General features: G+C 38.4%; 1 protein-coding gene across 1 annotated transcript; it reads left to right on the top strand.

Moving 5' to 3' along the window:
* The first annotated feature begins 1,250 nt into the window (after nucleotides 1-1,250).
* On the top strand, nucleotides 1,251-23,288 carry MYCT1 (MYC target 1). The gene is made up of 2 exons (XM_061471538.1): nucleotides 1,251-1,417; nucleotides 20,385-23,288. The coding sequence occupies exons 1-2, from the start codon at nucleotides 1,366-1,368 to the stop codon at nucleotides 20,915-20,917; spliced, it is 585 nt and encodes a 194-aa protein (XP_061327522.1). The 5' UTR covers nucleotides 1,251-1,365; the 3' UTR covers nucleotides 20,918-23,288.
* The last annotated feature ends 3,621 nt before the right edge of the window (nucleotides 23,289-26,909 follow it).

Here is a 26,909-nt window from a genome sequence, read left to right on the forward strand (position 1 = left end):
TGTTGTATGTCCATCTATTTCCAGAACACAAAACTAACTGTAGTCATACAATTCTTTAATTTGTATATATTTATCATCTGCTTTGGTATCTGTGTCCTGACCAAATTGAATAATCGCATTTCTTATCAAGTTGTCATCCACAGACATCTGAAAATTGTATCGTTTTCATTCAGGTGCTTAACTTAGCGTTTTCGAAGAATCAGCTTTGAAAATCATCAATCTTCCATTAACCATCAGAGTTTCTCAGTATTGTTAAAAATATGTTTCATGCAAAAAAAGTCCCAAATATAACAGACCAAAAACAAAGAAAAAAAAAATCAACATTAAAATTATACCATATAAAAATCTGAGGATTGGAGCATTCCTAAATTTTGGAGATTCCTGATATTCATTGTGAAAACTAAATGTAGTTGATTCTAGATATTCACAGCAGAATATTTATGGGCATCCATTATCTGCAATGTATTTAAGAGGGAAACAGTTAAAATCAGGTCTTACAGCATTTATCACATAAATCAATATCTTCTATTTTATTGATCCTCATACATCCTCAATTAATTCTGGGTCTGTGTCATTAAATATCTTGGTTATTTTCTTTTGTAGGGGTGTTATTATTGCTATTTGTTATATTTAGCAGCAGTACTTACAATTTCCAACAGGGAATTAACACTGCATTGTATTAAAACTGTCTAAACAAATAGCTCAAAGTCTTTTTGTGTTCAGGGAACTCATATTTTAGAATGGGGTGTGGAAAGGAAGAGAATTGGCAAAGGAAATCTGAAGTACACTCATTAAAATACTAAAGCCTACAGTTACACTGTCAGGCCTAGCTAGTTCCTCAAACTAGCAGAGAAACAACAACGAATACTTAAAACCCCTCATGTCTACATTAATATACTAATGAAATTATGTTTATTAAAAGCCTCTTGACACATTTCTTCCTTATTGAAAATTCCCACCAAATACAAGTGCTTTTGAATGTTTAAGGAAGTTCTTCAACATAGAAAATCATTAAAGGAAAGACAAAGGAATTTTCATCTCTCTATCTCTGGACATTTTGGGGCTTGAAAAGTTTCAGAGAAGGAGGAGATTTAGTATTGTTCTGAATCAATTTGCTCTGGCTAAGGAAATGACGAGAAGGAAACTATTCCCCCGTCTGGGGAACCATGTGGTGTTCCAAGATAAGGCAAGCACTTGCTAATTCGAGTCCACAAGCAGGAAACATGATACATACATTTCCTTTCAGGCAAACAACTCAGTTCCCTGGCAAGCACGGAAGTATTGCTTCAACTGCTAAATCTCAAACATTCAGAAACCCATTGCTCCTCTGTGGACATACAATTCTGTGTTTGTTATTTGGATGTTATGGATAGAAACAGTACTTTCTCTCCAATCACATGGCCACCAAAGTTTTGGGGTAAGGATTTTGTTTCTTTTTCTAGAATATTGTTAAAGTAGATGCTTGCATTAGCTGGTGATTGCCTTAAAAAATTCATCTACATACTTTAAAGCCTCATGTTGGAAGAACCAAGTAATGAATAGATTTTGTATTTCTTGCAGGGCAAAAGATTGTTTTCCAAATGTTTCTTTGACAAAGTTTTATAATGTTTTTAAGCTCATCAAGACAGCAGGAACTTCCAGAGCAGAATTGATTGTTTGACAAAGTTAATTACTGAAGTCAGTTGAAAAGGTGACTATTGACTTCAGTATGTTTCAGATCAAGTAGATATTCTCAACCATTTAATGGATGTACCTACATGGCAGACACGATCTGTTTCATCTTCTGATAGCAGAAACTAAACATGCTGCAATCTTTGGAATAAACTCTTAGTTCTCCAGAATCAAAAGTTATTTTTAATTTGTTGTGGTGCCTCATGATCAGATTTTCCTTACTTTTTCCTCAATGTATATTTTGGTTATTATTCATTAAGACTGTTTTATTTCACACAAATCTGGGAATGGTTCATTTACTGAAACATACAGAGCGTGAGGTGGAAGTATGAAATGCTGAAATTCATTCAAGGTTCTGTACAACAGCTGTGGAGAGCCCTTCCCCCCCCAAAAAAGCTCTTTTTTTTCTTCCTATAGTTAACATTAATATATATTACCATTTAGCATTAGTGAATAAGATGATCTGTTTTTGTCTATTATTTTATTGCTATTGGGCAGTGACCCCTCCAAGAATCTGTGCATGATCTAAAACAAAAAAATAATATACATTAACAAAACAGGACTTTTGTTGCATAAAAGTACCTGGGAAAAGACTGGAAAATAACTATACAAGAAGATTGAAAGAAGTTCCTTCATTTCCTTAGCATAAGAAATAAGAATCTGTCAAATGCCTTCCATATTTCTTGCAGTGACACATATTTTCCTACTGAGAGACCATGAGCAACTCACTTCATTTTTGTGTCTAAAGACTAGGATAATGGACATCTTTAGAAATATTTGAAGATCAGCTGTGGAAAAAATATTGTCATTAGTGTCTCAGAGTCTCTTGTTGTCTGGAGGTTGCCTGCTGGACTCAGAATAATAACTATGATATTTATAGAGTGTAACTCTAAAATGGCTCTTTCAGAACAAAAAAGAAAGTGCTTTCATCAGCACGTACTTTAAGAGTCCTTGTGTAAAATGTACATCTCCTTGTTACTGCAGGTTTTTCAGGGTATGCTTTAAAGGTTGTTTCACTGTTTTTGTAAGCCACCCACTATGTAATGCTGTGAGTGTGAATACATTGCCAAGGTGCAGGTCCTTTTCCATGCCTGTGTGACTTCTCAGCAGCTCCTATGGACTCGGCTTAAGTATAAACTTTAACATGTGCGCAGACATTTGCTGAGAAGAACTAACTGAGAAAAAATGAATGTTGTAAAAATTGTTAAAGCAGCTATTCATAATGATATTTAATCTCTTGCAATTTTATAAACCATCTATTGTCTAACTGTTGGTTCCCTACTCTGGAAAATATATGGGCATCCTGTTTTCTAAAGCTGTCCAGTTTCCAGTCGTAACTTCACACAATAGCATCTTAAATGTGACAGTAAGAATTTTAAAACAATGAACAAACTAAACTGTCCACTGTTTGTTTATGTGTAGGAACATACAAATCTTTCCACAACTGCTCCAGGCTGCTGGAAGTGTGTATGAATAAAGCTGTGTATATAAAACCAAGATATACATATCTCAATTTAAGTCATGCTGTGTGAACTGCCTAAGTAGTCTTAAGTCCTCTCTATATATTCATGCAAAACCCCTAGCAAATAATAGTATAAAAAAAAATAGCACATTTTTTTTTTTGCAAGGTCAGCGTAGAGTAAGTGACAGCCTGGAGAGTTGATAACATGCTTAGGTGCAGATCTTGCAGGAATTCTTTTTTGGCATTTTGTCTTCACCATCATCATTCTCCAGTATTTTTAAATGCTAAATTATGCAGCAGAGTAAAACAGAAGAAGCAAACAAGTAGTTTTGCAGGCCCAAAGTGAGTTCTGTTGGAAAGAAAAAATAAAACCCAAATATTAACCTCCTCTTCTGGTTTAAATTCATGAGTTTCATGTTATAGCTCCTGGCCTTGTAAGCAAATACCCTCTGTGCAATGTGTCACAAGCATAAAATTTGAATTCTGATTCTCACTTTGCAAGAGCTGTTCCCTACTACAGGTGCTGCGCAGTCTGTGTAGACATGAGTGCCTGTTTCAAACAAGTTGTCTGAGCTCCTGCAAGCATGCAGGAGCTCATATCTTTCAGGTGCCAGCTTCTGTGCCAGCTTCTATGTAACCTCTGGTCACCCTCTTTTACAGTGGGAATCCACAGTATGGTACTTCAGGAAAGACAGGATGGGAAGCACTTAAAGCCAGCATCTGCTGAGCTTCAGTGCTGTTGGTATCACATAGAACTGTAGACAGAGAACTTTTATTTTATTTTATTTTATTTTATTTTATTTATTTTTTTATTTTAACTGGTAGTTTCAAAAGGTGGTTTGGCAATAACTGAGTGAGAAATTCAGTTTGGTATCCATCCATCAGCTACTTATCGCATTTTTTACTGTTTTAATATAGTCTTTATTGAGTTCATTTTGATTTGTAGGTTAACAGTGAGAGTAAAGATGTTTCCATTTTAACCACGAGTGCATTTCTTGTAATTCCTAAAAGCATTTTCAGTTGCACACAATTAAATATAATACATGGCTTTGAGACAATCCTATTTCTGCAGTGCAGATAATAATATACTTTAGGATCAGGAAATTTAATTTAAATAGTACATTTGATCATTATGACAGCAGCAGAGAGAAAAAGTGTAAGCAGATATTAATCAACATATCAGCTATTCTTCAGTCTAGCTTTACTCAAGTATCTATCTAAAAATGCAAAAATATACTTTAATACCTTAAGAACATTAAGGACAAAATTTATTTTCTTGAATCAGAATCCAGGGTGTTATTTATCCAGTGTGTGGAAACCATGCCACATATCAGCTGGCTTCTAGCGTTTGTATATATTGCAAACTCCCTGGCACTAATACTTCAAACATTATCACTTGACCTGATGACCTATAAATACACTCATGCATTCAAATATAATGTAAAATTTTGCCTTGTCTGTCCCTCAAGCCACTGGTTTTCTCCTCATTAAAATATGTCTACTTGAAAGAAGTCAGACTATATACTGTGCTGGAATATCTGTCATATTCTAACATCTGACACAGTGTTGTGGTATCATGTTACTGGTGTAGCAATAATGGTGGTTAAGGATTTTGCATCATTCTCTTTATGAACTAAAATATTACTTGTGAAAGGCAAGTACAAACAGTAACACAGATATCAAATACAAGATAGTCCAATGTAGACAGCCATGGGACCTGTTTTTTCTCCTGGGATCCTTCATTGGTAGTAGCCGTGGGAGAATAGAAGCCACAGCAGCAAATCTGGTCTAGTTCTTTGCAAGTAAGAAAAAGATGAATTTGGCTACCTGTGTGATGACTAGGTTAAGCCTGTTGGTTTCCACTCTAATGACTGTATCAGTTCCAATTCCAGCATAACTGGGTGGTCTCTTCGCATTCCCTTTTCTCCCTTTCACACACTTTCTACCCTTGCAGTCTAGCTCTAGCAGCAGCAAATAAAGACTCAGCTGTCCTGCTGGAAATGTGAACACACAAAAGCCACAATTTGGAGCCACTTGTGGAACTCTTGATAGCACATGTGACAGTGATAGCTTCTACAAGGCTACTACTCTTCCTATTTTGATGGCTGGAAAAGACCGGTGTAAATCAAAGTACCCCAGAGGGCCTTTATCAAGGTAGATTGGGGCACTACTAATAGAGACTCTGTTTAGCTGAAGATGCAGTTCCTTTGCTGGCAGATAGGAGGAACTGAATGTGTGACATAGAGCCAATATACGTGCCTTACAACACTGGAGTTTTTTTTTCTTAGTAAAGAAAACCTACAGGGTTGAAATCTGACAAAGCGGGAGGAAAACCTGAAGCTCTGGATTCAAGTGCAGTATCAGCCTCAAGGATGTGCTTCCTGAATTGCTAATTTCCTTCTTCTGTTGCATCCCCACTTCTTACTTTTCAGAATTTCACCCTAGAATGCATATACTTCCTGGTATTTTAATTTGTGACAATCAGCCAAAAAGGTGATTGAAGATACTCTAAGTTGATCAACTGGTTTTTTTTTCTTGCAGTTGCTCTCTTTTTTGTCATTTCTCTGTGGTTTGGTAAACCCCAGTGATTTTAAAAGCCCAATGATTTGCAGCGTATCACACATCATAAGGAGCTCATGGCACAAGAAATAAATCTCTTCACAAGAGATACATTCTCTTTCTGCAGAGACTTTGGGTTAGATCAATGATGCCTGCGAAAATTTGGACTAAGTAAGCTTCTTTCTTTTGAAATCAGTCTGCTGGATTCAGACAACGTCAGACTTTACAGGCTGTTGTTCTTGGAAGCAGTCCCAATGGGAGAAGAGGGGCAAAATGTTTTCCTCCAACCTCATAATGCAGTCCTGCTCTAGTGTTTTAGGGAATAATTCCTTTCAGTGCTTATCCAAGTAGCAGGATATTGTCCTGTTCAGAAAACAGACTGAAAGAGCATGGAGCATTTTAGTGGGCCAGTATGAGTATTACCATGACCCAAAACACCACACAATATTTTTGATGACTAAGGGAGCAGTTCTCCATTCATAGTACTATTGGGGACAATAAATTAAAATTGCATTCCAGTGATAATTGTCTGTCCATTTTGATTTTTTTTATCCTCATTGCCTTTTGCATTTAGTTAAAATGTCATATAAACAATAGATAAAATTACCCAATAAGAATCAGAATTAAAGCAAGGCAAATTCATCAATATGTGGTGAGAGAAAGGGAAAGGAACAGAATGGGCTTAGCAAATGCTATTGGAAGAAGAGATGATCCATATATCTGAATTCATAATATATATAAACATAATTATTATTTACATATATATATGTATGTATAAAATGCCATCTTCATACTGAATCTGCATCTCCCCATCTGGGATACACTGACTACATTTGCAGCAATAACTTTCCTGCTCAGACTTCCCAGGATGCTTTATCATGCACTACCTTAACAAGTGTGGTTGCTTAACACTTGAATTTCAGAGTCTGAAGTCTGGGTTATCAGGGATACTGATCCATCAATCAGGACCTGCAGCTCAGGGTTTTGTCTCCTGGTATGTGATATTGAAGGACTCAAGTAACTGAGCAGACTTCTGTCCTCATCTTGATAGAGTTAAAATGAGAGCAAATTGCATGTGAACAAACCCTCCTTCCAGCTCCCCACCTATCTCTTCCAACCCAATAAATGGTTCATTCTTCCAGGTTTGCTATTAGAGGTTTCCTAGAGTCCTGCTAGTTCTCTGTTACTTTCCTAACCTTCCATCTTCTGATTAATATTTTCTCCTTTACTTATTCCAGCTGAAGCCTCTAAAAAAAGCAAAAGTTGTACATCTCCAAAGCTACCTTTCCATACTTCTAATAACAAAAAGCAGCTGTCTTTCATTCCCATTTCACAGCCAAGCATATCTACTGATAGTAGCTGAAGAGCTTGTTTTGAAGAACATATAATCCAAATGCCCTCAACAATTGGTTCTAGTATAAGTAAGTGGCATGTGAATTTGGACAACCCAATGTAAAGTAGTCTAATACAAAAACTAATAAAATAGGAAGGAGGGATGTATTCGCTCATTAGTTTCTGGAAGACAAGACAGATGGTTCCTCCACATTGCAGGTCCCTATTTTAAAAAATAGAGAAACTTCCCTGTGTGGCTTCATAAGAATATTGTCAAGAGAAAGACAGTGAGGTAAAATGTGACACAGAATCGAACAGAAAGATGGTTCTGGTTTTGCAAATGTTTTCTGCAAACACACTGGGCTTTTTCAAGTGCATTTATCTGAGAAACAGATATACAGCACAGATATAAAATATAATACATTTAAAAAACACTATCAAAGACAATGAGATCTTTACAGTAATGGTACATCATCAAAATGTTTAATAACTTGTTTCTAGCCTTAATCTAGTGTTCCTCGAAGTACACTGCTCCTCAGTGAAATGTTACATGATGCCACTGATTTAGCAGTGAAGCCATACTTCCAGATTACTTAACCAAAGATTTCGATTGAATGAGTAACTTCTTTCATAATGAGGAAGATTAACAGTGATTTATCTGGATAGTGAATTTACAAAAATCAGGATGATAAAAATCTTGTACAGCTAGGCAGAGATTTTAGGAGAAGGACCAGTTTGGTTTGTCTGTTACAAATGCCACACTCTGGGACCTCAGACAGACCCTGAGAACATAGTACACAGACAAAACCAAATAATGGCAACACCAGTGAAACTCAGCTTCACCTAAATAGGAACTGAGACTTTTTTCTTCGCCTCTTGGAGAGGGGCTGTATGGTTATGCATCCTCCCAGGCCCAGCAGCATCCAAGTAACTTTTGCTGCACAGCTTCTGCAGCAACAGAGATTTCCCCTGACTAATGGCAATCTCTTTTGTTCCACTTCAGATGAGATACTGATCCACATGAAAATCCTGTGATAGAGAGGTAGAAAATATCACATTACTAAATCACTTCTCAAGTGCTCAAGTGGTCAGAATCTGATTTAAGTATTAGACATAATTTTTATAATTATCATGGTAGCTAGAGGGCTGCTGGAGCAGTGGAGACCCACACATACCATCTTTCCTCTGACTGAACCTGTTAAGATATCTACAATGAAGAGGGTTATTGTCCTATCTACTGGGTCAAGGTCACCAGATCTTCCTGTTTCCAGCTCCCCTGACCACAGTCTGAGCTGGCTTGGAATGCGTCACAAGACAGCAGCAGAGCAGACTAGGTCAGTGACTCAAATAGGACACAGCTTTCATTTAAATAGAGTTAATTCTGAGAGAAATGGCTACAAGGGTGTGGGTTTAACTGAAGAAAGATAAAAGACAGCATGTGATCGTGAGGCATTAGCAATAGCAGTAACAGTGTTTGAAGATCAGCCCTTCAGTGGCAAATGACAGCAGTGAATCTCCTTCTGTAATACTCAGGCTCCTTGGCATCTCCTCTGAAGTCCTCCAGAAATACTCTTATACCAAGCAAGAAATAAATCTATAACTTGTGATGTAACTAAAAAGGGAGACATTGCTCAGCTTCCCCCTTTCAGCTTCAGGATATACCACGTCTCTGTTCCCTCTCAGCTGTGTTTGAAAAGGGCTGATTTGTATGCAGCTTTTCAGTTGGATTTCTTATGCATGTGGCAGTACTGGGCTGGAGTGGCTGTGTCTGTATGTTTCATCATCTTCCGGTATTGCTACAGTGAGCCTGAAGCAACCAGGCAAGAGATGCTGCACTGCACCTCTAAAGCCACTTATGCTGATGCCAAACTTGTAGGAAACCAGCATTTCCTCTGTGCTCCATCAGGGACAGAAGTCAAGGTCATACAGCAAATCTAAGCATGCTCTGCCCACACTGATTTATCTAGGAGGCAGAACTGTGTCTTAGCTTTATGCTGTGTTTTATTTTCCAGCTAGCTTTTGGAGGTACCATTTTGTATCAGCTACTAGACTCCTGTTGTTTTGTATAAACCCTACATAAAAATTTATCAAAGAAATCATACACTGTCTTCTTAAGAGGCAGAATGGCAAATTATTCCAAATTTAATACAATTATGAATATTTTGCTATCAGTTAAGCAAAAGATTTGAAAAGCAAGTGGAAGTTATCCCTTCCGTTACTGAAGCAAAGGGGATTATATCAATAGTCAGACCTTACACTTAGGAAGGTAAAATATAAATCCATTCCAAGATCTTATTTGCAGCCCTGTCAGAGAGATAAAAGTAAATATTAATGAGGGACTGATTTTTTTCCTTGCCTTTATTCTGGCAAGCCCAAAGAAAAGAGTTTACTGTAGTTGGATGAAAGCAACAAACTATGTCATGAAGAGAGCAGTCTTATTCTTGCACTGTCTATTCAGAGCACGATTTCTTTCTTGTGTATAAATTATTCTTTTAAAGTGAGTGTGTCACCCTCAGGCGATGTTTTGTAGCATCCTAATTACTTCTTCTTTCTTGCTTTCCCAACCCCTCCATACAGCCATTGATTTATCAAATACTTAACTGTCGTTACCAGGAAGGACACAGATCTGAGGTAGTCGAAGGAAGAGGCAAAGTTTCTTCAGATTATTATTTAAATATTCACTAAACACAGAAGATATACATGTTTTGGCAATTACACCTTCTGTATTGAATATGTGGTGCTGCTTATTGTCACATGAGCTGTTGAAGAAAAACACTCAGTATTTATACACAGCTTCTGATTTTACTACTGTAATTCACTTAACCATGAGTCAAAAATCTTAGTGAACCAGATGAGTGTCTGTGAGTGGTCTCATCTCCCTTACACAGATTAGACTGGAGCACGGAGATGAAGTGAGATGTCCACTGTCACAAAAGATCACAAAGTACAGTGAGGACTAACGACTGACCCTTTTGTCTTTGTAAGGTTATCTTCATGTCATAACCCCATCCTTTTTTCTGGGAAAAAAATAAAAAGAAAATCTGAAAACAAAATAAAAAGAGACTATCAATAACAGTACAGACAACTTCATTTCTTCCTGTTTTCAAGGTAGAAGCTTCACTTCCTATACAAACTTAATAAAAAGTACTTAGATTTTGAAACCTATTGTGTAGTAGTTAAAATTGCACTAAGCAATCCTAAATTATTCACCTAACATAAATTATTCCCCTTCTACTTGAGGATATGGAAAAGAGAGTTTGGTTTTCATGTATTGAAAATGGGGCAATTGTAACTTAAGATTTATCTGTAAAATAATCTCAACCAAAACTCCATCAACAACACAAATACATACAGGATTATTATGAAATAATGGCTAGGAAATTTTCAGTAAAATAATTGGGGGAGGAAAAAAAAAAAAATCAGTTCAATGCAATGCAAAACCTTGTTTGGGCTCTGATACATGCTTCCTGAAGCAAACTACTAGGCAGTTTCTGCTTCTTAGCAGAGGCCTCCGCCTTGCTTCCATGGCACCTTATTTGCAGAAGAAAATGAATTCCCTGTTTCAGACATTTGAGTTCACAATCCAGGATCGTAACACACACTTATAGCATATTTGACCATTTAACTGGCATATGTTAATTTTAAACGTTTTGCTTTAAAAAAAAAAAGTGTTATATTGAGGCCAGCAGGGTAGTGGAATAATGAGCCAACCAAGCAGGCACATGGCTTCTGTGGAAGTTGCATAAATTACCCAGAGAGAGGATAAATGAAGGAGACAACTATTGGCTCAGTTGATTTCAGAGTGCAGGAGTCTCTAAGCAAGACCTGGACCAGCTTGGTGCAAACTCAGCCTCCAGACACCACTGTCTCACTTAGGACAAGCACCAATGTCTCACTTCACACTGAGTCTCCAGCCTGCATCATCTGTCATCAAGATGACAAGGGTCATCGAGAGCTGACTAATACTCCAGGTCTGTAATCATCTCACTTAGAAATTATACCAGAATTTATCGGCTTATGGTTGCACAGATTCTTGTAAATACTACTTAATTAGGTCTTCTAGCCCACACTGAAATTAATATTCATAGAAAAGTTTGATTCAAAAGTGATCTCTGAAACTGATTGATGGTCAAACAGGAAGTGAAAAGAAAAATAACCTAAAATTTATGAACTGTAGATAGTTGAAGAGTACAGTACTGCCAGTAACCTGGAAACCCTGTGTTTTGTTCTAACCCTGGATGTCTTCTGTTTTCTTAAATGTAGCACATATACTTTGGTATTTCCTCCTTAATTTTAAGAATTTTAGGAAATCCTAATTAAGATTTCACGCCAGTCACCCATGTTCTCTTCATATAGCAAATTATTTTATACTCAGTCTCTGTAAAATAGTTATATCAATTAAGTAATAACTGTAATGCCATATTGCAGTGTAGCAAATTGTGATTTACTGTTTGGATGAGGTGCATGCAGAGACAGTACAGCTCAGGGCTATGCTTTGGTTTTGTGAGGTTAGTTAAGAATGCCTCACCAGAAGATTGTTTGTTGTACATGTGGAAAAGATTAAAATTATGTTACAGTCTTTGTAATGCATTAGGAGCCATAATGAAACTACGCAGTACCAAAGTTTCTATCTCTGTCTGCATAAAGGAATCTTTGCTTTGTTTTATATAGTTATGCCAAAGGCATTACATTAAACATGCTGACATCTCTATCTTAGATGTTCCCTCCTGATTATTACAATTACCTTTATCGTTCCAGTAAAAATCAACTGCCAGTAATATCGAGGGAACATCATCATCTCTGAGATGGTTTGTGCAATACTAAGATGGCATATTCCACTCTTCTGGGTTTTTATCACAATAAATTAGTGTATTAGTAAACAAAGCAAATGCACTCTGATGCAGGGAGATCATTTTGGGCATCACTGTAGATAGTGAGAAATACGAATTTAAGAACACACTTAGCCTCATGCTTCTCCATCAACACAAATATTTGCAAAAAGCCACAAAACTGTGCTAGCTTTATTTCATTAAGCTTCTGGACACACACGCTGTGCCTCAGTCTACCTTACTTTTTAAGCCTCTGCAAAATGCTGGTCCTAAGTGTTTACGTCAGTGTAATTCACAGTTTTTCTGAGTTTTGAGTTTTTATTAATTTTCTCTTTAATCTTTTGTCAGAATGTTTCTTGTTGGCTTTTTCTGACACCCTATTTTATTAGAATTAAGGTGGTTTAAGCGTTGTTTAGCTTTCCAGCATAAATTTCCAGCAGAGGGCAATCTTGTTCCTGGGGAGGTTGCTCGTTTGTGACTGATCCTCTTAATAAACAGCCGTTGCTTCTGCATTTCAAACCGAGAATTAATCCAAGGGCACAGACTGCATGTTTTTTTCTCCTTGTCATTTACTTAGCAGTTTTTCGGACGCTTCTGGAGCCTATTTGCTTACATGATCGAAGATAGTCTTAGAAACTGCACAAAATACCGTCAGTATGGTCTTTGAGGGGTCATCTGTTCTACCTTCTTTTTTTCAAGACAGGATTAACTACATTACAACAACTCCTGATTGATACTGATTTTTAAAATCTTTAATGGAAGTAGATGCACCACCTGTCTGAACTATCTATTCTAGTTCTTACCTGCCCTCACAGATAGAAACACGTTTTTACATTGCCTTTGCTATACTTTTTATTTTATCTGCTGTGGACATAAACCCAACTGTTTAGATATCAGATAAAGTGCAAGAATTACTCTCTGTTGCTGCAGAAAAGAACCTTGTACTAGCACAAGCCAAATAAAACATAGCTCTAGTAAGCTGCATCTGAATGCAGAGCACTGACATTTCTGACAGCCTAACTATCTTACTGATTTTGTTTGTTAGTTCTCATGTCCTGCAGTCTGATTTTCTTGCAGCTTTTTTTCCCCACAGATTCTGTGGATGCCACCGTCCTCATCTGCTTGTTTCCTGGACTTCAAATACCTGAACCACCTTGTACTGTCCCATGTCACTCACACTTCTCACAAGAATTGTGTATGACCTTTCTTAAACTTCTGCCGTGACTAAGATCACAGCTGGTTGATATTGCACAGCAACAGATTCACCCACCCAACTGAATCATGGACTGCTTACAAATGATTAATGAGAGGTTGTTTAGCTTATACAATTAGTGACAAAGATCGGGAAGATAGTAAGTCAACACTTGTCAGATACAAAGGAATTGCGTTTGTGGGCACAGCATGGCAACAGCAGCACAGAAGTTGGCTACTGATATCAGCTCTGGCTTTAAACTAAGTTCTCTTGGAGTTGGTAGAACCAGCATAAAATAGTTCAAATCACTTCAAACATTCTGTAGTAGAGAAAAGTGGTAGCTCTTTGGGCCTAGAGTATTTTTTCCTTTCCAAACTTACTGCCCAGAACATGTGAGGAGTAGTTGCAGCCTGTTCAGCTTAGAGATACATATTTGCTATAGCTGCAGAAAGATGCTATGAGTTTGTTCAAACTGGCAGACCCAGGCTACTTCCGTTTCATTTTGCATAAATGAGGCTGTGTTCTGAACATCTACTGTGACTTCCCTGAGCCTCACTTGAAAAGCTGAGACACTGAAACTCTAGTAATATAGTGTCTGAATAATTCTTATTAGTCAGCTTACTAGATTTGTCATTTGTAAAATGCAATTCATGCTTTAATACGCTAGCTGGTGCTCTACACTAAGCTGTGCAATGTTCAGTTATGAATTCGCATATGTGTTTGTATGGTTTTTATACCTGCTTTTAATACTGAGCTTTCATTTCAGGAAAAAATATAGGGTGACACAGAGGCTCAGATGGATTTTTCCATGTCTGAGATCAGTTGTCAAGGTTTTTCAGTTTCAGGTTATGGCAAGCTGATGGCATGTGTGCAAGCATGTGTGCATGTAAGGGCAGGAATGCTTACACAGACAAATTTTGAGTCACTGGCATGTAAAATCACATGAAGAAAAGAGAGCTCAAAAAAATGTGAGAAGGAAAGCATGAAAATGGAAATAAAATTCTACTTATAAAATTTTGATTGCAATTATGAAAATAGCTCTTTTGCACTATACAACATGGTGGTATGTTCTGATACATCTTATTGCTAATACTGCTGAAAACAGTGAATTTGCATTCTGCATGCAAGCTTGCATGGAATAAATTTTGCATGTCAGGTATGCAGTGCTTCATGCTAGTTTTGGACAGGTGAAAGAAAATTAAAATGGTAGAATTACTCTGAGTTGCTGAAGTAAAATTGCAGAATCCTGGTCTAATGTAATATGAATAAAACATCTCTAGCTAGCTGAGTTTGAATGCTGAACAAGGCCATCCTTGACTGACAAGCTACCTTACCTCTTCTAATAACTTTAAGATAAAACTGCTTCATTATTTCTCTTTTAGTAAAGCAATAAAAAAAAATTAACAGCTCCAAAACATAAAGAAAATTGTCATATTTGAAAGTCACCCACTAGAAATCAAATAAAATGTGTAGGTATCATCTCACACTGTGAGTGTTCTTTGCCTACTTGTGCTTAGCAATAGCATGAGCAGACCAGATGCTTGGAATGCTGTTTCTTTATTAGCTTTATCAGCTATTATTGGCAAAGATTCAGTTCAAATTCAAGTCATGTGTGCACAGCTTGACTAAAAGATGCTTCTCCATTTCTCTTCCCTTTGCATTCAGTACATTGTCCTATCTTCCCCCACCCCACCCTGGTTCTTGTTCTGTGATGCTGTCATTGAAGCTGCTACTGACGTGATTTTGAAAGGTACTGCCATCCCTTCATACACATGGCCAGCTGAAAAGTTTACAAATGCATATTTTGTAAGTATGGAGCAAGGCAGATCTTGTGTCCATTTTAATTTTATACCTTGGGGAATTTATCATAAGGTTATAGGAACAATGCAAATCAGGATTTTCTGACTTTTGGGAGCAAAATGCTGTTCCAGCCTGTTGCAGCCACAGCTGAGGGCAAGAGGGAGATTCCTTGGGAAAATGGATCCTCAATACAAACATATTTCAAATTCAAAGGAATGCCTTGCTATCTGATGTGGTCCATACACATGAAAGGAAAATTAAACCCTCACAAAAGTAAGGGATTGACCTGAGTACGTCTCCAAGGATCCTGCTAAGCTCCACAGTAGAGGCAGGATTCTCCATCACAGAAAGCAAATCTGTTATAGGAAGATTTTTGTTGATCCAGGGACTGACAAGTCTATGTGGGTACTGTGTTGCTAGATTTTAGTGAGGTGTATCCTAATATAAGGAGAGAGAGAATGTAGTTCACTTCTCAGAAGATTTACGGTTTGTATGATGTCTGTTTGGCCTTGCTGCTGATGTTCAGGCTGGATGTGAAGAAATTATTTCAGAGCCAAATGCTAGGAAAAATACCTTATCAGCCAGTCTATCATCTTTACTAATAACATGTCCAAATTTCTCCTGTGAGGATTCTATAGAGTGTTAAGGACTTGCTAGAGGCTATCAACTTGGTAGGATATATACTAGCTCTTGATATATACAGTTGACGGAAAGTTATGAGTTTTACAGAAAGCTGCAACAACCGACAGAAAGCTTTTCATAGTGGGGGCAATAATCCCCTGTACAAACCTTTAGTACTTCATTTGCTTAATGCTGCATGCAGAAATCAGAGAGGAGAGAACAGAGGGACTTCAAAATGAATTGCCTGATCTGGATAGACGCTGTCCTAACAGGCACATGCTGGCTTGGTGTTCAGATCTGGGGGTAGCATCCTGAAGTCATAGGTGTTACTGTTGGTTCTGAACCTTCAACCTTTTTTTCATGGACACGTTGGAGATACCATAGATAAGAAAGGTAATGCAGCTAAGATATTCAACAGCTTTGTTTCCTTATCCTTTTATTTTTGGATTTGTGTCTCAAAGTCTGTGCTGAGACAGAAAAAATCCTTTGATTGAAAAAATCCTTTGTCCTTCACCTCAGTTGGTGTTAGAAGTGAGAGAGGAGAAAATTGACCTTTTGGTTATGGCATAATCAAATAAAATAAGCAGTGGGAGGAGCCTGAGAAGCATACATATCAAAACACATTTAGGCAACCAGAACCTAGGGAGTTATTGTTATTGGAAGCATCCCTACTTTATCCCAATTTCTTTTTTCCTTAAAAGCAGAGGACAGAATGACATAAGCAGTTCTCAGGAAACCATAAGATATTACAGGGGCCCCGTGGGAGACACTTTATGTTGGTATTGCTCTGACTCTCCTGAAAGGCTAGTTCTGCCCTGCCAGATTATGGAAGAGAAAAACAACCCCCTGAAAGTCAGCTGTTCCCCTCAAAATCCCAGGTGCAGCAAGTCCCACTCTGCCTTTGATCTTTTTCTCTGTTTGGTAATATTTTCTCCAATGTACCTCAGGGCTATGATCACTGGGCATTCTAAAGAGGAAATCAATGGGCGTAGATTTACAATTCTTCAACACTAGTTTTTAGAACTGAATTACATTTCAGTGACATTCATCCTCTGCAGGGAGCAAACATAAAAGCAAGTTTGGCCTATTAGTGTGATCCACAATCCCCACTGAAGCCACAGACAGTCTGGGAATAGAAAGAATAAAGTGTCTGAAACAAATGGGTCTGGTGATATTTCTAGAACCAAAAAGAATAAATGTAGGTCCAAATGGGAATGAGAGCATTTGGGGTACTATATGGCAACTGCAATAGTCAGTATAAAGCCAGGTGAGTTTCCTCACGGAATAATTTGACCCTCTATTTTTCCATTCATATATAGAGGTAAAAAAATAAAAGAATCAAAGAAGAAAGAAAAGAAAAAAGAAAAGAAAAGAAAAGAAGAAAAGAAAAGGAAAAGAAAAGAAAAGAAAAGAAAAGAAAAGAAAAGAAAAGAAAAGAAAAGAAAAGAAAAGAAAAGAAAAGAAAAGAAAAGAAAAGAAAAGAAAAGAAAAGAAAAGAAAAGAAAAAAGAAAAGAAAAGAAAAGGAAGGGAGGAAAGGAGGGAGGAAGGGAGGGAGGAAGGAAGGGAGGGAGGGGGGGAGGAAGGAAGGGAGGAAAGGAAGAAAGGAAGGAAGGAAGGGAGGAAAGGAAAAAAGGAAGGAAGGAAGGAAAAGGAAGGAAGGAAGGAAGGAAGGAAGGAAGGAAGGAAGGAAGGAAGGAAGGAAGGAAGGAAGGAAGGAAGGAAGGAAGGAAGGAAGGAAGGAAGGAAGGAAGGAAGGAAGGAAGGAAGGAAGGAAGGAAGGAGGGAAGGAGGGAAAGGAAGGAAAGAAAAGACATTATCCAAAGGGATAATTGTTTGTGCTGTACCTCTAGCACAGGGTAACAGCACGTGGGAAGGACTGAGGAGCTGCACTCGATACTTTTGTCAATTCCCTCATCTCCTTTTAACAGTGTGAAATGCTGATTTGATTGTGAAGCTGGTGAAAATTATGGGTAGAAGGATATAGGGACAAATCCTCACCATGGTGCATGGCAACCCCAGAGCCAGGTATGCTGATGCGGCTTGCTGTGCTTCTGCTCATTCTCCAGGCTGCTGAGCCCCACAGAGATCCTCTTTACCTCCTGCCCACTGGAACTGAGAGCCCAAATAGGAGCTGATATATCAGATGGCAGCACAGAGCCCTGTACCTGGTGTATCCCTGTGCAGTCTCAAATATAATAACCTAACTAGCATTCCAGCTGAGATGCAAAAGAAATCAGCCTAAGAAAGGACTAGTTCTTGCTCCACTTACCCATACCCATGGTTGGACAGCAGTAGGGGGTACTCAAGACTGCAGCCTTAGTACTTGGGAACTGCTGTCTTTAGGATACCCCTGGGATTTACTCAACTGAAGGTCACAAAGTCCTGGCTCTCCCTCCCCTCCTCCAGGAGTATGAATAGGAAATTGCAGTAACAGAATGTATTAAATCTATTAAAATGGCATAATAGGCTATTCCTGACCAAAAGGGACCCACTAAGGCCTGCTGTGTCTCTGAAGATGTTGATAAAGGGCAGAATGATGACAAAGCTCTGATCTGCAACCAGGAGTTGCAGTGCAGGATGCTGCCTGTGGGTTCTTGCAAAAAGCAGAAAAGGCAATCACCCTTTGACTTTAGCCTGCCTAGTTGAGAGTTTCTTAGATGTAAAAATGAGGGCTTGAAGAAAAATTATATTTTAGGGTCAAGTCTGATCCACCTCCGAACAAAAGGGCAACAAAGTGCTCCCAAGAGGGAGGAGTGCTCTGCAATGTTATCCTATGCATTATCCTCTCCAGTCTTTATTCTCCCATTTGAAAAGGATAATGGTTATAAGACTATCTGAAAGCAGAGGTTACAAGCAAGCAACAGTAGGATTGCATAGCCTTCCAAATATCATGGCTTAATTAGAGGGCCTCATGGAACTTCAAGGTTATCCTAAAAGAAATACAAGGTGAATAAACCTGGATAGGAGATTCATAGTGATGTCAGTAATTCATGATAGAGTTGGACTTGCATGGAACCACACCCGCAAAGGCACGTTGGGAGAACGTACTGCCCCTTTGTCAGGGTCTGATGAGCAACAGCAAAGGCTGTGTTCCAATTTAATGGTGCTTGGAGTCCCCACCCAGAACCCTGTGAAAATTTTATGCTAAACTTTCTGGTGCTCAAGGAGCTAATTTTCCCCAACTGCAAATATGAATCACACAGCTAACAATTTTTTACTGAAGGGAGAAAAGTAAGAAGGTAGGTAAGGAAGGAAATAATAACTAATTCTTAAAATATAATTATATCAGTAATTATTTACATCTCCCCTGCTGAAAAGAAAGTAAATGTTTGCTTTCCCCCTCCTGCAGTGACCTGCCTTAAGTTTAAGGCTTGGTAGGCACTGAGGCCTGACTTGAGCAAAGGCATCTGTTGGCACATACTAGGGTGCCTCTGCCTGCAAGCTGGTCCCACTAGCTATGCCTAGCACCTCTCCTCTCCCTCTGCTGTGTGCTCTTCTCCATGGCTGTCCAACAGCCACTTGCTCCCTTTGCCTATTCAGCACCTGCTGTGGCTAATTCTCACAACTTGGATTCAGTGTCATTATTTCTGAAAAAGGACTGTTTGTGCAGCACCATAAATTCAGGGGAAACTCTTTAACAGCTGTTACCCTGCAAGAAAATGTTGAGCCTACTCTCATCTTGGCCTTTTTGGGCTCTAACATTTTGATCCCAGTCCTGGAGTTTCTACCTTCTGTTATGGGGATGAGACAGGCACAGGGCTAGCTACCCTGAGCTTCTGTACAGTGTGAAAGTTACTCACCTTTCTCTGTCTAATGAATACAATTTCCTTTTTAGTACAAATGCTTCACAAGCATGATAGGACATTATAGCATAAAGGACAGATAGAATAAACATGTTTTGAGCTGTTGTGTTGCTCTTTTTCCCTTATTCCCTCTTTGCTCCACCAGTAGTCAATGTGGTCTTCCTTATTGTTAAAGATTCAATTCCTTTTTAAATTTTGAGGGGATCTATAAAGGTTTTTTGTTCATTTCAGGCCTTATCCAGGATTAAAGGTGTATCTCCAAACTTTTTAGAACAGCAAAAAAGCTGGTGCTCAGTTGCAAAAGTAGGTGAAGTTTTCTGAACAGTCCTATTCTTAGAAATATACAAGGAAATAATCTCATTTGAGAAACCAATCCTAGCCATGTTTTTCTTTGTTTTCAGATCTCTTGATTCTTGAAAGCATTTATAAAAGAGCTAGAAATTTATTTTTCTTAATGTCAGACTAATGTATCTTTAAACTGGGCATTGGGGATGGGAAATATTCAGGTGATTTACCATTACTAATGTTTATCTCTGACCATTTAGGATATACTAATTTACATTAATTAGTATGAGGATTTAAAGTAGCTGTTACTCAGCAGTAAAAGGATGGAACATGTTCTTGTTCTTTAATAAATATAAGGCTTACTCCTTTAGAAACACAGTAGAACCTACATCACTGTTGTAATAGATGAGTTTACGAACACATAGACATAGAACATCAACATCTATAAACATAATGACAAGTTTGCATAAATCCGGACCTCATATTGCTCACAGAAGCAAATGCCTGGCAGTTTTATAGCACACCTTGTTGCTGGTGGGTGGCTGATTCTGGAAGAGACTGATTTTTCCCTTGCATTGGTACAGAAACTGGTATTAAACGCAAGCTACTTTCTGGATCTTGTTGAATTATGCAAATTAAAATAAAACACACCATAAAGTGAAAGCAATCTGAACTGCTGGTTTTGTGTTGTGAAGTTTGTGTATTACGTACAAAGACCTTAGGGTTTATTCATCTTTTAAGGAGGCTGCCATCTTCAACTCATTTTCTGGCAGGAAAATCCCTCAGAGTTAATGAAATAACTTTGCTGTGTATTATTGTTGTATTTCAGAACAGATAACAATAGCCTTCACAGTGTCCATGGTGATCGGACTGGTGATTGGAGGTATTATCTGGGCATTGTTTACTTGCTTGTCCCGTCGCAGAGCTAGTGCCCACATTTCCCAGGGGAACTCCTCAACCTTCAGCCGTCGGTCCAGACCCTCCTCCCATGGCAATACTACTGGCAGGACTGGATTTTACCGCAACAGCAGCTGTGAACGTCGGAGCAACCTCAGCCTGGCCAGCCTCACCTTCCAGCGGCAAGCGTCCTTGGAGCAGGCCAACTCTTTCCCCAGGAAGTCAAGCTTCCGCGCGTCTACCTTCCACCCTTTCCTGCAGTGTCCTCCTCTCCCTGTGGAAACAAACAGTCAGCTGATCACCCTCACTCCCACAAATGCCACCACAACCCTTGTAGGAAGCACTACCAATAGCTTGAGCCGACCTGAATTCCACTGGTCTAACAACAGCCTCCGCATCTGCCACTCCACACAAACCCCCCCTCCTGCCTATGAAACCATCATAAAAGCTTTCCCAGACTCCTGAGCTGGGTCCCTGAGGCAAACATGCATGTGCATTTTATGAGGAATCTCAATCATCTCAACAATTTTCTGTGCATGAAGAAGATCTCTGAGGAGTCTCCAGCTGCCATTGCGGAGGGAACATATATTGCCCAGAGGCGGGTAGCGGTGATTTCTTAGTGCACAATATCCCACTGTCCAAGGGATCACTTATCTTTGCACTGCTGGCTCTAATTTACTGCTCTGCCATATGCTTCCGTATTTATAGTGTTGTACCTTTAACTGTAACCAGTGTTTCTTTATTTTAGATGAAAGAAAATGGTGCCACAAGAAAGATCATTTCCTGAAGAAACAAGTCACCTTAGGGATTACTGATATACATGTTTCTGCAAATTTCATTATTCTGTTTCTTTAAATCAAGCAAGCAAAAAAAAAAATCTGGTTCTATGTATTTTTCCAAGGGTGTTAAATTTTCAGAGAACACCTCCCATTACCCACCTTCTTCCTATATCCATGGAAGAGGTTCAGTCTGAGGAACTGTAGACACAGAACTTGCAATGTCACAATCCTGGCTGTGGTTGTAGGCATCCTGTTCTGCTGATTGTAGAGGATCTTAAGAGACTCTGTATTAGGGTAGCTTGTATAAAATTCCCCACAGTGTGGGGAAAATGTTGCAGTACATGAAGCTTCATGCAAAGAGAAGTTTTTAATAACTTACAAAATTCATGGCAACATTTATAAAGACTTTTGTGTCTTCAGCCAGCAGAACAGGTAGACACATTTTAATAGCTGGTAAGGCTTGTATGGGAACAGAACTCCTTGTGTTTCATTTTTCTAGTTCTGGTTATCCAGATAAGGAGCATGAATGACAACTATTTTTTTAATTAAGTTTCCCGTTTTGCCATGGGATTACTCATTTCCTTATTTCAAACTGTTTTTCTCAAATTGCACGGTTTAATTATTCTTGGCAAATAATTCTTTGAAATCTTGTCTTTCACTAAAGCAAGATTTTAGACATCTACAGCTGAATACTGGTATTGTACAATTAGCTGGAATTTGAAGATAAAGATGGAATATTTAATTGAGGTTAACATATATTCTCTATTCTTATACTTGTATCATGTCAAGCTAACCCCTGGCTTAGTAGAGACTAATTGCACTGATGTTAAAAAAGTCCAGGATTTGAAAATGGCACAGACAAATCAGGCCTGATTTAAGTCTCACTGTTCTCACTGTGTCACTTTCCTGTTATATATTTCATGTTCAAGTAAAGAATTTCTACAGGTAGAGAAGCAATCCTACTCCTCGCTTACAAATAAGCCTGTTGTAGCTAAAAGGGCTGGGCAACTGTAGTTGCAGAACTCCTAATTCTTAGGGGGCTGCTCCTGTGCTTCTGTACAAGTCCTTATCTGTCTTTTGGGGTGGACAGGGATTCAGCAGCTTTTGAGAACGCGCAAAATGCTTAGCATCTTACTTTCCAGGCTTTTGGAGACTGGCAGCCATGCATCCCTTTGCTGAGCTCAGCATCCCTTAGAAAGCACAGGTATTGTTCTCTGAATCTTCCAGCCCATTATCACCCCACTTGCAAATATTGCTGCAAACACTGAGCTTACAAGTGTTACTTACTGCAAACCACAAGTATTCCTTAATGTAAAGGCAAATTATTTTGCATGTATTTACTGGCTGGCTTTCATTGTTTTACTTTTAGCGTGCAACATTTTCCCTTCTGAGGAGATATATGTCATTACTAGAAAAACAACCATTTACAGTTTACAGAACATTTCACTGCAGACACTATGAGTTTTAGTACACTGAGGACTTACTGATAAGACTGCAAATCTGCATTTGGCTCCTGTAAAAAAACAACAGTCCTCTGGAGTAAAAAAGTTGTGTTATTTCATTCATTAATAATACTTCTTTTCCTTTAGAGTCTTACTGAGTCTGGTGAATATTACTGCATGCACAAGTGTGTTCACGGTGTTCTAGCTCTACAGTAGGTTATGCCACCTATTTTAACACACCTGCAAAAGACAGAATTCCTTGGCCTACAGTGTGTGCCCAGCTGGCCAAAACTTCTTGTTCTTTGAAAGTGAAATCATTTTACAGTAGAACATTCCACAGCATGTTATTATTTGTATTACACTATGTTTAGTATCTAATGTAGAAAGGCAAGCTTAAATGTACTGTATGTTTTTCCTCTTGAAATCTGTACTGGATATCAAAGCATATTTTTTATGTTCCTGGGATTAGGGAGATTAAAACCACAGATTGTTTGGTGCATAGCCAGCATGGCTGTCAGATACATAACTACTAGTTTAAACTATGTCTGAAATTAGTGTTTTGCAAGCACTGTGGAAGCTTCAGAATGTGAAATAAAGTTAAATGTTAGCATCTCACGCTCATGCCCTTCCTTAAGGCCTGTGTTGATTTCATAGGAGATTCTTTAAAGGGAAGAATATAATCTTTAATTATTCAAGTTAATGTAGCTGGAAGTATGAATGAGGACTTGGTCCTGCCTCTGTTTATGTGGGAAGACACCCTGAAGCTGAAGACATTATATGAAGTCGAAGTTGGAATTTGCTGCATGAGAACAATTTCCAAAGATTACAAGTGACAGTATCTCTCACAAATAACAGTGCTTACAGATTTTTAAATCCACTGGTTTCCAAGTACTTAGACTTCAATCTGTAAAGTGTTTGAGCAAAGGCTTGTTTAAAGCGAATGGCAATCACTATAAGGTTCATGCTTAAATGGACTCATATACACTTTATTACATTAAGACCAGAGCACATTGCACAGGATCAACCCTCAAACCAAACTGTGGGATTTGGGAATCATTGGGTGTTTGATATGCAAAAGATTATACTTGCTCATTGTAATGGTCTTTTCTAGCGTTTTGTTTCAGTTTAAAACACTGGAAAGAAGAGCTGAATTTAAAATTATTGCTACAAGTTTCAAGATTTCTAACTATTTACAAGAAATGAATGAAGTTTCACAATAATTTTGCATGTAATACATAATACATTTTCAGAGTAACAAGCAGTGATTAAAAAGGTGCTGCCAGAATTCACACAGGGACTGATAGGGAAAGCTTTTACCAGCCTGCAGATATCCTGACACATTGTCCTGAAGTGAGCAGAGCTACTTCTGATCATAAAAAGAAATACTATTCTGTTATTGTGCATGTACACAAAAACGATTGCTTCAGTTCTGGTTTCATGTAGAAGACAAAACTTGACAGGTCTCTGTCTGAGAATAGTTATGTTCCAGCCTATTTACATAAGTAGCTCATGCTGTATTCCTTGACTTTTCCCTACTAAAGAACTGCTGATCACCTCTTCAGCCAGCTACTGACTATGATACTGTAACACGCTGAACATGCAGCATCTTTGCCAAATAAAATTTTGAAAGTTCACTTGTAATTTACCTTGAAGTTTTTTGAGTCATCTCAACATCCATTCTTAAGTATAAACTGAAAACTACATTTACTGGAAATATCCTCTTGGAGGTGAAATGACACATGCCAGATCCCTGACCTATAGGCGCTTGATGAAATTAGGTGATGTCTATGATGCAGTACAGCTTCAGGGAAAAAAAAAAAAAATAAATGGAAAAGAAAGGAAGGAAAGAAAAGAAAAGAAAAGAAAACACTAATTGGAAATTTGCCTCTGCCAAGTCCAGAGCAGATTAAGGAAAACAGCACTGACATAACTTCACAGCAACAGAGAAAAGAAGTCTTGAAACCAGCCCGACAAAGCGTTTTAAACCTCGGGTAAATTACATATATCTTCATTTGGGTCTCTTAATAAAAGTGAGTTTTCAAAGGGGTTCAGTGTTTGGAGTTTTATGTGTGACTTTGTGAGGAATTATTTATTTACCTTTTTGAATGCTGAAAAGGATGACAAGACCCTAATCCCTTTTTCAGTGGAATATTAAGAGTGACTAAAATTGACTCAGTATTTTTCATCCAGCTGGGCTAGAATTTTGTGAAAACTACTGCATCAGTGAACAGGTGAACTAGTACTGGCAGCAGCTCTTTTTGAAGCACACAGGGCAACAGAGACTTTTCCAACTTGATTTTCTTCCCCACATTGTAGCAGCAGTGCCAGTGACTCCACTGAGGATCTCCAGCCCCACTGTGCTAGATGGGGGCTGTGCTTTATTCTGTGCTTTTGCCCTCAAACAGTTTGCAGCCTGAGGAAGCAGCTTGAGAAAGAAGTCTGGTTTGCACATCTTGTTTCTGCTTTTAACTTGTATGGAAGCTTTTGGCTCCGATCATATTTCTGACGACGTTACTGCATAAGGATGGCAGTGTCTGATCGGCGTGGACTGGATCACAGAGCTATTTCAGTGAATATGTTTCCTGTCTGCTTTCCTGGTGATATTCTGCATCAGAGACATGTTTTCATCTATTTAGCAGCAGAATCAAGTGATTGTGTGCTGAGGGCTGTGAAGGAGCAGTTGCACTATTTTAGAGCAAACAGTTCTTTTAAACAAGAGTAGCTTAATCATGAAAGGGATTACGCACAGCAATGGGACTGAGATAACAGGAAATTGGATTTGCTGATTTAGGACATAACTGTCTGATGTGCCTATGACTAGGGACAGTATGAAAAGGCATCAGAATGCAAAATTATTTATATCTAGTTCAGGGTGGATTTACATCCATATTGATCCTCACATTTTTCATGACAATACGTCGATGACTACATGGGAAAGGTGATGCTGCTTTCTTATTCCAGCTTGAAAGGAGCACAAATCACAGCTGTCAGTAATTTGCATTCTTGGGATATGTATGGAAAAGTTGCCAGTGAGTAGCTGTGCACTGAAATGGGATGAGTCTTCAGCCTCTAGACTGACCAGTCTAGGGCTTGAGTTGAAGCACACTGGAGAGGCAAGAAGGAGCTGCATTCTCTGCCTATGCTCTGTTCCTGTGCTGTATATCCTGGTGATCTTTAAGAATTCCCTTTAAACCTTTTCTAGTGAGATTGTAGATTTTTTTTTTTTCCTCATTAAGTGCTTCTCTATTTAGTTCCATAGTAAGGTCTGTGTGTGTGATAAAAATACACAAGTCTTCACTCCATCCAATTCTTTTGTTGTTCTGCCAAGTACAGAGAAGATGACTTTGTTATCCAGAGAATCGCTTTGAGGAATTGATTGGGTTGCAGGTGATAAGCTCTCCAGACTAGTTTGCAGCATCAAAGCACGGCTTTTTTCTATTTTTTTTCTCCTTGGGCAAATGCCATGGAAAGATAGACATCTTCTTGTTAGCACAAACTGACAAACGCTATTCAGTAAAACCTTGAATTTCCTTGCAAAATTCTTATAACTCTACAATGCACTAATTCGTAGTGCAGATATTTTTGAACATTTTGGGTAACATAAAACTGACTCCTGTGAAAATTCCTGCCTGCTGAAAACATATTTTTAGGTGCTTGTGTATACACTAAATAAAATCTTTCAAAGAGTCTGACTGCTTCTAGGCATTGAATCATTTCCGGAAAGGAGATTGAACATTAAACATGTTCCCACATCATGCAACTATGTCTGAAATATTAGCTTAAAAAAAATCAACTCTCTGAGACACCAAACCTAAGCATTTGCAGATTTTCGTCTTCCACAAATCCAGGGAACCTGCTTTAGGCCAGAGATATCCCCAGTGAAAGTAAAGTTATACCGAAATTATAGAGGAGAGACTGAGAAAGCTCAGTGTAGGTTAGGACAGGCTTCAACAAAAGTTGGAGAATGGCGTATTTACCATGACTTTGCACAGTCAGTGAAGTGCGACTGTGTTTAATGTCCTGAAAAATGCCTTAAAGGGTCTCTACTGATCCAGTCACCCCTAATTCGTAACAAAGCATATGCATCTGCATGCCTTCTCAGAGACATTTTATGGGTACTGAAGGCTAGATATTATCACATAGATTTAAATGTGTTTAGTTGGTTCACAGCAGTATAAATAGATGTTCCTGCTTCTTTAAAAAGACATTTGGAGGCTAGGTGATTTAAAAGCTGCT

Source organism: Pezoporus flaviventris, unplaced genomic scaffold, assembly GCF_033815535.1.
Source record: "Pezoporus flaviventris isolate CSIRO_AGI_PZ_B2104156 unplaced genomic scaffold, CSIRO_AGI_Pfla_v1 ptg000066l, whole genome shotgun sequence".
NCBI lineage: Eukaryota > Metazoa > Chordata > Aves > Psittaciformes > Psittacidae > Pezoporus > Pezoporus flaviventris.